The sequence below is a fragment of the Oryzias latipes genome, chromosome 11 (genome assembly GCF_053564925.1).
Source record: "Oryzias latipes strain Hd-rR chromosome 11, Olatipes_Hd-rR_3.1".
In the NCBI taxonomy this organism is placed as follows: Eukaryota; Metazoa; Chordata; class Actinopteri; order Beloniformes; family Adrianichthyidae; genus Oryzias; species Oryzias latipes.
Genome location: NC_136247.1, coordinates 11047723 through 11065364, shown reverse-complemented (window position 1 = coordinate 11065364; position 17642 = coordinate 11047723). Strand labels below are relative to the sequence as shown.

The 17642-nt window shown below is 38.8% G+C and overlaps 1 protein-coding gene across 7 annotated transcripts in view; it reads left to right on the top strand.

The window, feature by feature from the left end:
• Positions 1-17642, top strand: part of ptprua (protein tyrosine phosphatase receptor type Ua) — a 202609-nt gene that overhangs the window by 142342 nt on the left and 42625 nt on the right. For all 7 annotated transcript variants that reach the window (XM_020707228.3, XM_020707227.3, XM_078955331.1 and 4 more), the window contains exons 11-14: positions 91-193; positions 3420-3699; positions 4990-5026; positions 13940-14078. In XM_020707228.3, coding sequence (XP_020562887.2) covers positions 91-193; positions 3420-3699; positions 4990-5026; positions 13940-14078 — 559 coding nt within the window. The remainder of the gene's footprint in view (positions 1-90; positions 194-3419; positions 3700-4989; positions 5027-13939; positions 14079-17642) is intronic.

The window sequence follows — 17642 nt, the reverse complement described above, 5'->3', positions numbered from 1 at the left end:
ACGTCACAACAGAAATTCAGCTCCAATCCCCTTGGAAATCCCTAAAAATGCCTAACCGTGGTTTGATGGTGGCCTCCTTTCTGCTCACAGCCCCAGTGTTTGACTACGAGGATGTGCCCTCTCCGCTGAGCGAGTCGGAGAACACCATCACTGTGCTCCTGCGGCCCGCTGTCGGGAGAGGGGCTCCTGTCAGGTACAGCCAATCTCCCACACCACCACAATATGGCTTGTGTGATGATAGAAAAACTTTTGGAGTCTGTATTTGTCTGTTTGCAGTCACTATATGCTTTTCGTGTTTGTTTTTTAAAGCTGCCACAACTCAGAAATGGGGAAAAAAAATGATGCAACTGATTATAAACTTCAACCTCCAGTTGATTTAACAGTTTTAGTGCCTATGACCTTAATGAGATTGTAAAGCTTTGGTCCCACTAAAGTGACCCAATCATGAAAGTCTGGTCTGTTGTGAGCTACACCCATTGACCGTATATGAAAACTGGATTGAGTGACCCCTCCCTCTTTTGGTTCCAAACAGAAAGTACCCACTGGTTCCAAAAATGCAAAATCCCATACATTTCTTTAGTGAAATAAACAGATATTACTTAATTGTTTTACTTGTCAGAATAACTATTCTTGCTCTGCTATGCAAGTTAGTTAAGTAAAAAACTGACCAATCCGGTGCCTCAAAAAAATTTGTGGTCTCATAATTGTTTGAGTGATAGATTCTCCTGAGCCCAGTTTCAAGTGGTAAGGATGTGACTTAACACCAAGCTCACTCCTGATTGTCGAGAGTGGTTGCCATAGAAACGTTGACTCAGACCAACTCTGACCAATCACTGCTTACTCTGACGATGTCTGCTTCGAGAATAGGGCGTCCATATTGTAAAAAAAAATGGGGACTGAATTGGCTTCGTCACGCTAATATTTCATTAAAGGCTCAATCGCAGGTCAGTGAAGGGCTGCCCTTCACTATGTTTTAGGACAGGCCAGTATAGACTGCTTTAGACACAAGTGCTAACTTGTGTCTTTTAAGTTCATCCATCCAATTTATCAACCTGCTGTATCGCTTTTGGGAGTCACAGGACTGCTATTTGAGTTTTTATAAATGGTTTTTTGATTTAAAATGGTTTATTTCAAGCAATCAAATAGAAATAATACACAAAAAACAATACAATCATCAGTTATACATTCAAACAGTAACTAATCAAACTTAAGATAATTAGACATATTAATAAATATTGCTTGAAAGGGAGTGGAAGGAAGCGAACTTATATAATCCCACCCCTGTCCTACCGTAACCATTTTATTACATGATTTATCATTATCTGGTTCCTAGCTTTTATCAGACAGAGTTAAGAATCATTAAGTGTCAATAAAGCACATTACAAAGAAAATTGCTTAAATTATTTTGTAAAAAATATCTGTTAGAAATCAACGTGGCAATGAAGTGTCCAAAATATATGCAAATTATGTTACTTATAAAAGTCAGTGTTATGATTATAAAATAATACTATATCAGTAAAATAGACATAACACTGTTTCAGAAATTTTCATAGCAAAATTTGATCAAGTATCAAAAAAGCACATGACAAACTTGGCTATCGAGGGCAAAGGCGGGGTATGCCCTGGACAGGTTGCCAGCCTGTTGCACGTCTTTAAAGGTGTTATAATATAAAAGAAGTTTTAGCTTCAGGCCATGTCATACAGCCACTACCTGAATTTTGCCCATTTTCCATGTTCAAAATTTTGGTCTTTCGTGATACATGATATACGTAATTCACAAGTGTATCTTGCGTTCGTTAATATGCGCAGATGTTAGTCAAGGGTTTCAGGTCTTTACGTGAATTCTGTTTTGAACTGTTTACATTTTTGGTCAGTTCAGATTTACGCAAATTATGCATATTTTACATAGTTCAATTATTGGGTAAATCTTACCCATTAGAGTGTGATTTTTGAGAACTGCATACGCAAATGTGTGGCTTTCTACGACCATTTCTATGACCATCATGTCTAGCAGACTTTCACACATGTAGCACAGATGTACAGTGATCCCTCGCTATAACACAGTTTACTTTTCACGGTTTCGCTACTTCACGGATTTGCATCATGCATTGTGTTCTGCATTCTGATTGGCTAAAAAGTCACTCCGCTTCTTCTCTACCTGTGCGTCAATAACGTTTCAGTTTAATATGTACACGCATGTAAAACAGCTTGCCAAATTTACAACACGTACGTGCAAATTCTCTTGCAATTTCGAGTTTCATTAAAACTCATAGAAAAAAGAGCGACAACAACTGCCTATCGCTATGTTCTTCTCCCGAACAAACACACCTGCACCGCAGGTTTCAAAAGAAGAAAACACTGCAGAGTGGAGTCAGGATGCAGCGGCTCAGTCTGAAGAGCAGTGAAATACACCTGAGTCGCTATTTGTCCGACTGTACTTTGTATTTTTTTCATGATCATTTTACTCGGGTTGCGGTGGGCGGGGCTAATCTCCGCAATTTGAAGCCTTCTGTTCACATCGATGATTAAAATTATTATTATTTGACAGTACAGTACAGAATTTATTGGTTAAAAAAACGTTTCTAAAGTACTTTTATTTGTGAAACAATTGCTCGAGCCTGTAAAATGGTTTGTTCTTTCTTTTCAATTTATAATAGAGTATTTAATTGAATATTAATTGTAAGAAAAAATAGAGGTTTCTACTTCACGGATTTTGCCTATCACGGGTTCTTTTTGGAACATAACCCCCGTGAAAAACAAGAGTTTACTGTATAACTTTTATATCGCGTAGGCTGCGCCCATATCATGTTAAAATTATGTAATTGACACACAAATCACTAATGACTTGCATATCAACAGTCAGTCAATCACGCATGGATCATGTTCTACGATGACTTACTTGTTCTCTGCGTGGTTTATTCGTACTTCTTTCATGGTTTTAACATATTTCAGTCGTAATAAATTTGTGCAAATTTAACATAAAGACCACAACTTTTCTCACTTTCTCCACTTGTACCAATTTCCATCCGTGCAATATGCGCAGTATGTACATATCGGCTGTGTGACAGTCTTTTTTTGATGAGCAACTGAATGAGACTTGGAAGTCCATGGTCAGCAGAGCAGAGTGGGTGTGGAACAAAAATCCCTGTAAATACAGATTAGATAGAATCAACAGATAAACTAAAATAACAAAATATTTACATAACAATGTTTTTTCTTAAAAATAAATCTTTTAATCATTAAAATGAAATGTTAAATAATTTAGCATCTTTTTTAAATTAATAAAAAAATCTTTGGACCATTTTCATTACAAGTTATCTCCAACATAAAAAGATGTCTGTCTTTGTAAAAGAAGCTAAAGTAGTGAAACATTTTTCTTTCCTCCATGTGGATAGATCTAAGCATGTTTCCTCCTGCAGTGCCTACCAGGTGGTGGTGGTAGAGGAGGATGGCTCCCGCCAGGTGAGAAGGAGGGAGCTGGGCACCGTAGACTGCTTCCCCACCCCGAACTCCCACAGCGAGGCCCAGGCTAAGGGAGCCCCCCATTACTACACGGCAGAGCTGGCCCCCAGCAGCCTGCCAGAGGCCACGCCCTTCACTGTGGGCGACAATCACACCTACAACGGCTATTGGAACAGTCCTCTAGACCCCACCAAGAACTACCTCATCTACTTCCAAGCTGCCAGCAACTTCAGAGGGGTAAGAGGAACAAAGATCCATGTGGGAGCTTTGATCCTGCACTTCAGACGTAGCACTTTTATGTCAGCAGCCCCCTCAGTCATTGCACATCAGTACTGAATGAATCAGATGGCAGGAAGCAGTTTGCTTGATTCGTTGTTCTTTCTAACAATGACTTGACTGGTTCTGGCTCTGTATTGAAACGCCAATTCTGAAGCAGAAACAGCCTGATTTATGCCTTTAGATTATAACCAACGCAATTCACGTTTTATTTTCTTTATTGTCAAGTCCCCATGACATTTAAGATTGGACAAAATTTTAAAAAAATCTGTGTAGTAAAACAAAAGATCTCATTTACGTTTGAACAATATTAATTAAAATATTTAATTAAAATATTCATTTTAGATCTTAACTTCGGAAACAGATGTTTGATTCAAGATGGAATTGGAGATTTGTAAGAGATGAAATGTTTTGAATACTATTGTTAGAGCCCATGTTAGCATAGTAGCAATGTAGGGGAGTTTATTCCTCCTAAACTATGGTCATTATGAGCGTGATTCATGCGGCGGGACGTCCAGTTTTAATGTTAAATCAATGTTAATATGCGATCATGGTCCTGTGGCGTGTTTTTAGAGTTTATATATGTAGAATTTGGCAAAGACTTTGCATCTCGCCAACTAGTTAGGAACTTAGCTTAGGCCTGTTATGTGTTCATGATCAATCTAGAGCTGAAAGTGCCATTCATATGCAGCTCCTGCAGTAGATGGTGAAGATCCTCATATTGGAAGAGTCTCTGAAATGTCTCATGAACTCAGACACGGAGATGTGATTACCGATGCTCTAAACCTGATCTCTCAACATCATCCGTGTCTTTCATGCGTTGACATAAATATATATACAGATATACAGCCAACGCTTCCATGCAGTGATAAGACTAAAAATGCTTGACACTAGCTCCTCCCACACACATCAGGAGTCATTATTGGACAAGTGTTGAGCAGCAAACTGTACATGCGTCAAAAGAAAGCCAGCGACCACGAATTTGACGCGCAAATCGCGTTCAGTATTAACACAGAATTAAATTCTTTTTCAGGGCAGATGTAACTTTTTTGGATAATTGAATAATGGTCAGTCAGAGGGTTGAGTTGCAAAGCCTTACCCTGAAAAAATAATGTTTGAAAACTCAGGTTATGGACACGGTGGTGCACTTTGACTGACTGAATCTATAACAAGTGTTAATGGTCTGTTATTCCTGGCATCTTTGCCGCATCTTGTCAAACTAATGAGCTCATCTCATTCTTTTACCCACAGGAGACCAGAATAAATTGCGTTCGGATTGCACGCAAAGGTAAGAAATTGCAACTGCTTTTATAGGCATTATTGTCAGGGGTGTGCTGAAAATGGGGACAGCAGGTAATTACTTCCGGGTAAGCAGAATTGTGGCAGGAGATCCATTTAGAGAGAGATTGGTAGTGTGGATTCCAAATTCAGCGGGCTTTTAATCCAGTCTGTTATCCAACCATAATCCACGGCAGAAAGTATTCAGTCTCACCCAGAGAGTCAGATGTTGGTACAGTCAATCCAAGGCAGATTAACCAAAAAACAAGCCTAAGAGGAGACTGTGATTCACACCTGAAGACATAGCTGGAGAGTCTCTGATTGCAGACGACTTTCAGACGATGCTCCTGTGGGATAAGCCTGATACAGAAGCAGTCACACAGGTGAGGGGAATCATGTGAAATACCTGTGAGCTCCTCACAGGTGTTGACAAGGGACAGGATCATGACAGGAAATGATTAGTTTCTGTAATATTTAACTACTACTAATATGTAACTACTGTTGTATTTAAGTTCAAAAAGCTTTTGTCAGGTTAGTTTTTAAGCAGTGGACAAAGGATTCTCCTCTGTTTTCACATTTTACCCGGTACACGTCGGTTTAACTTACTGAATTACTGGACCAGACACCAAGATAGTTTACTGCAAAGAACAAAGAAGGAGGACAGTTCACCATCAGTTAAAGTTCTGGAAAGTTAAGGCGGAACAGCCAGAGGACTATCTGTCTTTAGGGCTCTTTGATTGGGGGAAGAAGCGTGGCTAAAATATGGTCGGGTTGAGGGTTCAATCACACTCTCAACCTAGACTGCATGAGAAAAACAGCAGAAATGTGAAGGGAGAGCAATCCTAGAGCATTCCTTTTTTTTCTGTCAAAGACATATTTTCAAGCTTCTTTTCTTACAAATCCCCCACCTCCCACTGCAGACATACTTTTATATACCTCTTTATTCGACAGCATGGCTTCAGTTAAGCTCTGTTCCACCCAATGTTAAAGCTCTGCTGACTCTAAGCGAGCACAGCTTTTTTTGTGGTTCTACTGAAAGCATCTTTTAAAGTCGCAGCGTGGCCTACTTTTCTGGATATCATGAGATGACAACCTGCTTGTTTCCATGTACACAATTTATCCGATCATTACCTTTTTTCTCAAGTTTTCGGATCTTTCAGGTGACACCTAGACAGAATAAGAGGGTTATCCTGGCTTAAAATAAGGTGGTGGTGTCTGATGGTTGGCTCACACTCACACGTGTACCTAACTTCAGCTGCTGCAAAAACATTTTAAGTTGCACACTGCTTTATTAGATGCGTGTACATAAAAAATGGACAAGTCTGTATTAATTAAGAATCACAGTTGCTAAACTCTTTTTACGGAACAGACTGTGGCAGAGCATTTGACCCTTTGGCATCTTATTTGGAAAAACCTTTTCAGACACTTTAATCAAAAATGTCTCGATTTGAACCATCAGGGTTGCCTTATGGTGTATATTGTTGTAGTGTTATACATTAGACCATAGGATTAAGATGTTAACATATTAGTATTTGTGTGGTAATAAGAAAATGACTATTTTGTAATACAGTGTACAGTATTTTCTGGTGTATAAGTCATGATTTTTTTTTTTAAAGTTTGGCCAGGGGTGTGACTTATACTCAGGAGCGATTTAATTGTGATTTTTTTTTTCTTTAACACAAACATAGACTCATATATTTGTTATTTTCCTACTAACAACCGGTTGACCCTTTAGCGGTTGTTTCCCACTAACAACCAGTAGAGGGCACTGTAGGTGGGTATATCAGCATTTGATACTGACAGAAGCGTAGAAGAAGAAATGCTATCTAAAACAAACATAGAATGTAATCGTTCTCCTCCTAAACTAAACCATATTCTTGTTTGGCCCAGAGATCAAAAGATCTGATGTACCCAGACAGGTAGACTTGTTTAACGATATTGTTTTAGAACTCTTGAAAATAAATAAATCTGATCTCCCAACATAATCCGTATCTCCTTACATTGAAAACAAGATATACAGTAAATGCTTCCATGTAGCGACGAGGCTAAAAGCTTGACACTAGCTTCTCCAGACGCGGTGGGAGCGTCTACTTTATTAATACATTTTTGGCCAAATGTTGAACAGCAAATTTGACATGAATCAAAAAAGGCACTGGACACAAATTCTATATTCACAGTGAATTGCATTCACTGTGAATATAGCGTTACTCCCCGCTTGGCAGAGTTGTTTAGGAGCGTTGCATTATTCTCCCAAAAGTACGACTTATACTCTGGAGTGACTTATATATAGTTTTTTCCTTTTTATTATGCATTTTTTGGCTCTTGGGACTTATACTCCGGTACAATTTATACTCCAGAAACAATGTATAGTTAGGAAGTAAAGCGATATTACAGTCAGTAACACTAGGCATTGTATGTTTTTTATATGCAGCTATTCAAGTAGAAACCAAGTTACAGCCTGGTATCAACAATCATCAATACGTATTGGAACTGCAAAGTTTTCAATGTTTCTAATTTATTTAACAATAATTTTTATATGTAAAAAAATTACAAGAGCTAGAATAATTACCCATAAACACTTACACAAATCACCAAGTTTTAACCATAAATTAAGGCTGCAAAGTGACTGAATACATGTTTCTGTTTTATTTCATGATACTCAATAAAAGCCCTTTAATGTTTAAAAACTACAAAAGCCAATTACCCTGAAACACTTTCCCAAATTTTAACCACAATTAGCTATGTAAAGCCAAAAATTTGTTTGTGATCTATGTCATGGTGCTTTTCTATTGATGCAATCAAAAAGAACTGAAATTGTGAATGAATGTTTTCTGAAGATAATCAATCATAACTAGGCACTGGATTTTGTTACTTGAAGAGAATCTATCTGATCAGAACCGGATTTCAAAAACTGTACAACTATAAAATGAATGAACTCAGTAGGGGTGGGATTATATAAGATTGCTTCTTCCCACTCCTTTTCAAGCACTAAATCAAGTTCTATTTTTATTATAGTTAATGATCACTGTATTTAATTAAGCAAATGTGATTTAAGTGACTTTTTTGTTTTGTTTTATTTACTGTCTTTTTAATCTGTGTTTTCCCTGGAATGCCCATTCTTCTTGCATGCATCCATTTTTGTCAGATAGATTTCATTGGTTTACATCTGCGCATGGGTAACAAGACAAAGATGTATGTCACATGACACCCTAGAGAAGTGTTGCGTATCCAAGGCAACTACTGTTCTTACTCATTTATTACAATCGAAAATTAGCAACAAAGTTTGTTCTGGAAACACTACGATGGTTAGCGTTGTAATTGTAGCGAGAAACAGACAAGTGGCAGTTTTGAGGTAACAAGAAGCTTGAGCATGGTATTTTTTGTCTAAACCATCACGTTGGTTTAGACAAAATTATTGGATTATCTGTCTTTACCGCTATAAAACTTCTGCACATTAAATATTTAGACTCAAATGTCTTGGAGTCCTGGGGGATTCACCTGGGAGACGTAATGCTCAAATGGCAAAAAGTAAAAAAGAAAAGTAAATTTGACAATAACCAGATCGATAAAGTCCACTGACACCATGACAGGTCATAAAGTCCATGTCAAATGCCAGTGAACCTGCGAGAAAGTAATTCATAGGACTCATGGGACCACCAATTGATATCGACTTTGTCCAGATTCCATCACTACTTAGTGTATTTCTTAGCACGGTGGCCATTTTGTATTGGTGTCTGAATTACTTATTCAAAAATCCAATTCCCAGGAAATTTCCGTGAAGTCACTGAAAAGCTACTGTGCATTGATGCTCACTTGATTGGCGATCATAGACCACAATGCATTGCATTTGAACAATTTGTCACAAGAAAAAATATTTGTAAGTTTATTTTGTATAAATCATCCAGGTTTTCATAATCAGAACCCAAAAATTGTATAGATAGTCAGTAAATGTATGTTTATACAAGACATTACTACATAGCTACAAGACTGGGTCCCCCTCTTCCAGTCCCCAGCCTTCATAAAATACAGGCTTGTGTCAGGAAGGGCATGTCTTCTCATGTTCTTCCTAAACACCTGTGTAGAAGAGTGCAAGCTGACTGGCTGTGGCGATCCTTAATGGGGTATGCCGAAAGGTGAACAACAACATACTTCTGCAAATCGGTGATGACATATTTAGTTTACAGTAAAAAGCATAAAGTAGTGAGCAAGTGTCCAGATTGCATCAAAATCCAGGTCAATCAATAGTACAACACTTTATTGTCGTTTAGGGTTTAGGTAGAAGTGAGGGATTTTGGACAGAACCATACTGCCGTGCACTAGTCTAGGATTGGAAAAGCCTTTATAAAGCTAGGATGAATTCGAACTCTTCCAGTTACTTCTTTCCACATTTGTACATTAAAAAAAAGTGAAAGAAACATGCTCCATGCACACTGAAATCTCCTCCAGGGCTCTGGCAGGTTTGAACCCCCCCTTCCTGAGAGACGAAGCAACCAGGGTTCTTGATAAACAGACACTGAATGAAGGATCTCAGTTCAAATGGGAAATGGAGGAAATGTAGTTTTCCCCATCCCCATTCCCATCTGAATGGAGCTCTGGAGAAACACTGGCAGATGAACAGGAACCTTTCTGCTTTTACTATTTCCAAAGACAAATGACGACATCAAAGAGGGCCGCCGCTGCCAGCATGTCATGTAAGTGGAGGGGGTGGGTTGCAGGAGCCCTCTTTACTGCTGATGAACATGTAAAAGGCGGCAGGCTGGCCCAGAGGACATGCTGATGCTACGCTCGTCTCAGAAGAACCGTAAGACCGTTCCTGGCTGCTTCCCATTTCCTATTAGCTTCCCGCACACAAAGATCCACGCCAAGCCACCCTGGCGGTGGGCGAGTGTTGTTTTTATTTGGGTTTGTCCTGTTTCCTTTTGGCACTCAGCTGATTGTGTTGGTGCTTTTGTCCTCTGATGAAATATGACTAACATTGCCTGGCATTGAGAGCTTGTTCGTTACAAACACAATCCTCCAAAAAGAATCATCATTCTGCTGAAATAAAAGATGTTTTTTGTCACGCCAGATCAGCCTGTGAAAAGGGATTTTTTCATCCAAAATGAATGCAATCTCTTTGCACCAGAAATTCCCAACTTGTTGATTGCTTTTTTTCCCCTCTACCTCACAGTTAGGGAAACAAATTTGGATGAAATGCAGTAAAACTTCTCGTTCTAGAGCTTTTCAGTAAAAACAACCATAGAAAAAAAAACGGTTAAAACTATTTTCTATTGCCTGGCTCTACAGCACTTTACAAGTATCTATAATGTAGTCGTCCTAATAACCAATTTAATGAGTTTAACTGCTGTTTTGATTCCAAATAATACATCGTAATGTGTAAAGAGATGAATAAATCTTTAAAAACAGCACAATTCAGTGCTGTAGCTCACATTTGACATTTGTCAGCATGTGTTCAGATTACACTTGGATTGTTTCTACATTTTAAAGCCAATTACAATCACTTATGAACATTGACAACCATCTATCCAACATATTCTTTCAAATTCAGATTCTCTGCTGAATCCTGACTCTCCTTAGAAAGATCTAGGTCTAAATATGAAGACCAATTCTCCTTTTCTTGGAAGACATAGAAAGGGTTGGTTTAACCAAAGTTACTTTCACACCAAGCGTGATTGGTACGGTAGGGTCATCCAGTGTACAGATTCAATCAGAGGTCTGTTTGGCACGAATCAGGCGTGGAAGTCTAGCGGCAACGTCTTTTGGGCGGCGCAACAATGCAGCGCTTGAATATTTTGTCTCGCCACCTGATATATTTGGGATTCAAGTATCTGAACTTTGGTGAAGAGTTAGGTACTTACCTTTGGTGTGTGGTAAGTTGATGATGTAAACAGCGGGTGGAGTCCAAAACCAAGGTGGAGTAGAATCTTCTCCTGATATTAATGATATTTTTCTCATTTGTGTTGAGGCAACAAACAAAAAAGGTTCTCTAATTTTATTCTTATTTTTATATTTTTCTTCGTTGGGCTAAAGTTGGACAGCAAGTTGTCAAACTGAGTCACAGAGAGACAGAAGTACAGCTGAAACTGTCTGTTATTCAGACGCCGATCCTGCAGTAAATGGTGAAACTCACCATTCTGGGAGAGTCTCTGAATGATTTCATGGACCCAAACATGGAGATGTTCATCTGTTTCATCAAACCCTTTTGTAGAGCTCTTTATAATATATAAACCTGATCTATGATGATATAAACCTTGTCAGTGTCATTCGTTTCTTTCATGCGACGACTGGATCTAATCTCGATGAAGTTATTTTTTTCGTAATAAATTCCAACATCAGGATGCTGTTGTTGGTTCAGGACATTTTAGTTAGTCAGTTTATTTGTGCACTAGTCATCTCTGGGCTATTTATGGAGAGTAACACAAAACTTCTTCTGCGACCCACCCCTCTGTATCAGAACCAGAGGCAAGGTTGTGGTTAGTGCTTAGGAAAGACGAGACAACCAAGTGAATTGTCCGGCAAACATGAAAGAAAAAAGCAAAGGTGATTTCTACACAACTGAGAAAGAGGTATATTTTTAAAGAGCAGCTACCGATTAAAGGAAATTTCAGAAGAAGCTCTGAATTACTGTAGGTGAAGGAAACAGAAGCTGGTAGCAGCAGGTTGCTATAAAGGTGACTCATGATGCCATTATCATCCTTCAAAATTGAGCTTTCCATCCAACACTTCTGTGTTTAGTTCTGGTAATTGTGGACATCTTTTGTGTTCTTTTCCCTGAAAAACTCCTGGTTGAGACGTCAAACCTGAGTTTGTGCGTTGTTTTCAGATCAGAACAGGAGAATTAATGTCTGTGTTCCTGCAAACACTAATGCAGCCCCGGCTCCTCTCCACACTTTTATCACCATTTGTTTTTGCATGCCTTTTTCCACACAAAATGTAAATGTAAATGATTGCCTCTTTCAGACCAACAAAATGAAATGTTTTCTTCAGATGCATTCAAATTCTCCTGGACCCACAATTCATCTACATAAGACAGTGTTGTGTCTGGCGGCCACACTCCCACACACTATGGGACGGGTTGATGCAGCGCTTCCTGGGTGATAAATTGCAGGGCAGTGCAGGGATATTACAAATGATTATAAAACAAGTCACCCACCATGTTTAGTACACCTCCATTGGCCCCGGGGGCTTTCTGCGGATGACCACTGCTGGATTATTTGGTGCAATAAAATTTACTACTATAGCCAATTTCTAAATATGTCCCCAAAGGCAGAATGACTCAGCGGCGTGATTTGTGTGATTGCACCAGGTCTGTCAGGCTGCATTGTCTGCCAGGAGCTGCAGTCTGCAGCTTATCAGCCAGCTTCCTGCTGCAGCGTGTGGTCACACGTCTCTACAGTGAGAGCGAGAAGTTCCACTCAGATCCTGTGAACGTACAGTCAGGCGCCTTCTTCTCCATACTGAGATGTTTATGAATAACCCTGAAAGGCAAAACCAAACAGCATTCAGGCTCCCAGTTTTAAGGAGAAACTCAGAGAAGCAGAAAGGAAACAGGCGGTTTCGTGTAACTGGGATGCAGACATGCTGTGATGGACTGGAATTCAGCTGTAAGAACATAAATCTAGGAGTCTCAGATGATCACTCTTATAAAAAATACTGACAAATATCTATCAAGATATATTTTCTCAAAAACTAATAAATCTCAAAATTAATTCCTCTAAAAGTACTTTTTTTTTCTTCCAATTTCAAGCAAGCACTGGAAAAATCTTATTTGGAGAACAGTGTGAAGACAAAAGAAGAGCATCTCATCAAAAAGCTTGAACATCAAGTGTAGAACATGGTGGTGGAGGGTTGATGGTTTGGGGTTGCTTTGCAACAACACAACCCCCAAACACCCTATAGCCATTATAGCAACCCTACAGGGATTGGCCAATATGGGTACTGCAGGTTTTTGGGTTGTCTGGGCCCGTGGAGAGTCATAGACTGGACTGGCTGCATATTGATTACCAATACAGATTACTGGTAATTTTTTATCGTTGATTTTTCTCAAGCATACAATTTTTTTTATCCCAAAAACAAAATACCATCAAAAATTGGTCAGGTAACAACTTTAAAGTGAACAATTAACAGTACAAAACCATTCTTTCTAAAAATCCTTTACTTGTGCCATGCTGAGTTGTGCTAAACGCACAACTCGTGGCTCTTCTGGTCATGTGACTGATGGAATATTTTAATATTGCTGTGGTCGGGACAAAAATTGGTGATGTTCAGCTATCTATATTTCGGTACCTTCATATCAATACTCCCATCACCAGTGAGGTGCTCGTTATGGCTCCTTACTGATTGCATGCAAACGCTGAATGCACTGGGTGAGTGAGGCTGTACATGAGGGGCATGCAAGGAGTGGGACTAGCATTATTGGGCTCCTTTTGCAGTGTGGAGGATTTTAGGGGGTTAAAAAATTAAAAATTACCTGTGTCTCACCTATTTCACCCTTACTTACCTTTACGTGCTGTTTACGTGTTCGCTACGACCTGTCAGCCCTTAGAAACAAATGGACATTTTCGCTCTACAGGCTCAGTGATTGGTCTACAACCTTGTTACTTTGTGTGTGGCACCTGTGTGATTTGTACAGGTTTGCCCATTTTTCATCCCTCAGATAGCCTATACTCATAAGGGCAGTTGTGACTAAGGCTTAGGTCAACCATGATCTACATCAGGATATTTATAAGTCAAATTAGAAGCTGTGTTCATGAAGTTTGGTTGAAACTGGTTCCCACATCAGAAAGATGCCACAAGAATGGGTTAAAAAGAGACAATTTTATTGCACCAACATCTTTAGTGCTTCGGTTTTAACATCCTTCATGTTTGTCAGGTGTGTACCTTCAGTCTAAAAATAACGTATCATTTTGTCCTTATTTTGCAGCTGCCTGCAAAGACTCAAAGAGGGCTCTGGAAGTTTCCCAGCATGCCGAGGACATGGGTCTGATCCTGGGGGCTTGTGCTGGAGGCTTGGTGGTCCTGATCCTGCTGCTGGGAGCCATCGTATTCATCTTGAAGAAAGGGTGAGTGTTTTGTGAGTGTGCCGATGGGGTCAGCCTACTTTGCAGAATATGCTTTTTTAATTGCCCAGGCCGTCTCAAGAAGTTAATCATTCTCTGTCCCACTTGGCAGACTTCTCTATTGAGGAAAGCATCTGGCAACAAGAGTAAATTACAGCTAGGGTCAGGGGAACGATCAGGCATTACCGCTAAACTCTCCCACCAGCGCCTCGGCCAAGTTTTTTGTGTTCACCTTGTCTTCTGGCGCCGAGGTCTGCTGCTCTCATTTACAGTCTGCAGTCGCTGGCCAGGTTCCACATGCAAATTACCTCACCTAGAGCATGTTCTTCCCTCACTCACCAGGTGATGGAGGAGCACTCATCCAAGTGAGGAACGTTTCATCAGTGGGCATGTTATGCCACTGGCCCTAATTACACCATAAAGCCACAAGGGTCTGCTGCTCCTGCCAGTAATTTGGTTGTTTTTCCTTTGGGGGCTGTGGTAATGATAAAAGATTAATATTTTTTGATTAAAAAATAAGTGACTAAAAGAAGATGGCATGTGATAATGAATTCTGCCACAGTACTGTAGAAACCAGAACCAACCTAACCAATCTCTGTCCTAAAATCTGTCCAAAATTCTACTAAAGAGATGGCTAGAGACGCAGCTTACAACATTTTTCCAAAACATCCGAAGAATTATGGAGGCGTTTGTGTTAAGCAAATATGACTCTCTCCACAAATGACTGATGCTGCAGTCAGTAACTCTGCCCCTCCCACAAACAGCTGAATCGGGCTAATAAATATATCATGCATCCAGAGTTCACTACCTTAAGTAGAGCTTAGTGTTGCTTCCAAAATCTATATTAAAATCTAAAATAAGTAAATTGAAATTCACAAAATCATTGAGCTCTTTGATTTATGAAACATTTAAATTTCAATTTTTGAAACCATTTTGTTTTGCCTTATCCAGAATCTTTGCAATTGATTTCAAGAATCCATATCAAATTTTGATAGTGAAGATTAATTTGATTCAACTGATTATTATTACAACAACATCTTTCAGACTGTTCTCCTATATCTCTAGGCTGAAGCCACTGCTTCTGGTTTTGTCTAGCTCATCTGCCTCAATAGAACCACCTTAGTCTGATGAGCTTTGTCTAAAAGTTCAGTCCAAGTCAGTTTTAAAGACATTCTGGTGAGAAGATCCTTTATACTTCTGTCTAATGTGGGCTAGAAATAGCCTATTCTTAATCCAAGCTAGCATCTTGTGCAGTTTTCTTTAAATTACAATAATTTTCTCAAACTGTACTGATCTATAACTTTGCTCATCCACAAACTCCCACACAGATACACTGAGACACATATTAAAACAAATTTTACATTTGGATCATTGTTTACATTTCATGCTAATCTTGTAATAAATATACCGTATTTTCCGGACTATAAGTCGCACTTTTTTTCATAGTTTGGCAAGGGGTGCGACTTATACTCCGCAGCGACTTATATTAGAAATAAATTGAAATAAATACATTGTTAACCCTCCTGTTATGTTCATTTGTGAGGAACAGAGATGATGTTCCTGAGTCAATTTGATGTATGAGGTATGTTAAGTGTTAAGAGTATGTTAAGTGACTCAGAGAATCAGCAAACTTTTTTTTACAGTTAGATCTTGAAGGCTAACAACATAATATTCTATTTTCCAATGATTTCATAGATTCAGAAATGCAATAAAAGTGAAAACTGTTTCTACAAATACAGGATGAAAACAGAGTATTAGTTGGCCAATGATGCTTCATGAAAGGAATAAATAAATAAGTTTGAGAAAAAATTACTGTGAAATTATTAGATAAACAGTCTGCTATGATTGTGTCATATAAGGTTGTGAAAGTTAAAATGCGACTTATAGTCCAGTGCGACTTATCTGTGTTTTTTTCTACTTTATAATGCATTTTTGGGCTGGTGCGACTTATACTCCGGTGCGACTTATAGTCCGGAAAATACGGTACTGTAAAAAGGCAGTTGTTAAAAAGTGATTAGGCTCCTTCAGACGAGACCTTATCAACTGAAGTGTTGAAATAAATCAGGAAAATGTCTCTTTTTAATCAATTTAAGGTAAGATGGAGAAATTCTCATCAGTGAGTAAATTTTCCTTCCACAAAAGAAACCTTTGATTTAAGTTTCTTAAATTTCATAGAGACACTGTAGTCAAATTTCTAATTGAGTTCGACTCCTTCAAACACTGTTTTTGTAGCCGTCGCCAAAACATTAGCTTTGTTTTGCGTCTGTTGGTTTGCTGTAGTCATGTTCTGCAGGAGGTCTCTTCTTAATCTTCATTTAAAGGCAGATTTCCTCTCCACTGCTGCGTTTGGCTTGCTCCGTACGGGGATTACATAGAAAATCCTTCATTATAATCTGTTTGTCACATACAGACTGTTTTTATAAAATTAAAAAAAACATGTTGGCCTAACTGAAATTATAAAAATTGGATTGTACCATTTTGTTTGATGTTATTTAGTTTTTGTGTAGTGCTTTGAGACCACCTCAGCTGCTTCATACATAGACTGAATTGAATTGACTTGGACAAAAGGTCAGTCAGCTTTTTTAAAGGTTTCCTTTAATGAGTATTTCAGTCACCTTTAAAAATGAAAATCAAAGATCAGAAGAGAAACTTTTGGGTTCTTTGATCCATTTTCAGCTCCTGCAGAACTATTACTCTCTCTCCAAACAGACATGGCGTGTCTCTTAACCCTCCCTGTACACTACCCAGAACATAAAACCGCTCAAGTTTAGACCAGACAAGCCCCACTATGGCTGAGGTAGAATCAGGGAGGTCAACTCTGGGTGTGTTGAGAGTTTGGGGCGTCATATCCCTTTAAACCCCCCAAAATGCTTCAGTTCATCTTTATACGTATTTATGTCCTGTAAATTGTATGTTGAATGCTTGCCTGATACTACCCTCTGTATTTACCTGGCTTGGGACAGGCACTGGTTTGTGTCTTTTTGGGGCTGCATTTGTTTGTCTTTTTTTTTTGTCTTTTCTTTATGTGAGTTTTTTTTGTGTAGGGTTTTTTCTTAATACTTATTTCTTAGAACATTTTACCCGTGGCTAAATCCAGTCTTGGATTAGACAGTTATTACAGTTTTTGATGACGATGATCAAAAATGCTTTAAACCTGGGAGGACAATTGAAAAAAAAAATCAATTTATTTGTCAAATAAAAGAAAAGTTATTACTTTTGTCTTGCTTTTATATGTAGCAATCTCTCATTGTTAAAGTCACTTGCCCTCCATGGGGCACTCCACAAGGGTGTAAGGTCATGTGAAAGCTATGAGTGAAAATTTTACATTTTTGTTCTAACTTTTAATTTATCTTGCGAAATGCCTTATAAACAACTTGAATTTCGGGAAGCAGCTAGCGTAGCTCAGAGATTGTAGATACTGAGCGCGCTCAGACTGCTTGCTGCCTTGAAGTGCTTTTAAACACAGTGTTTCAAATATTTGATGAGGTTCTGGTGATGATCTAATCTCTGTGCAAGAAAAGTTTCCATCTGATGACTGGGCTAATGTGGGGTGATGACCCCCTGATA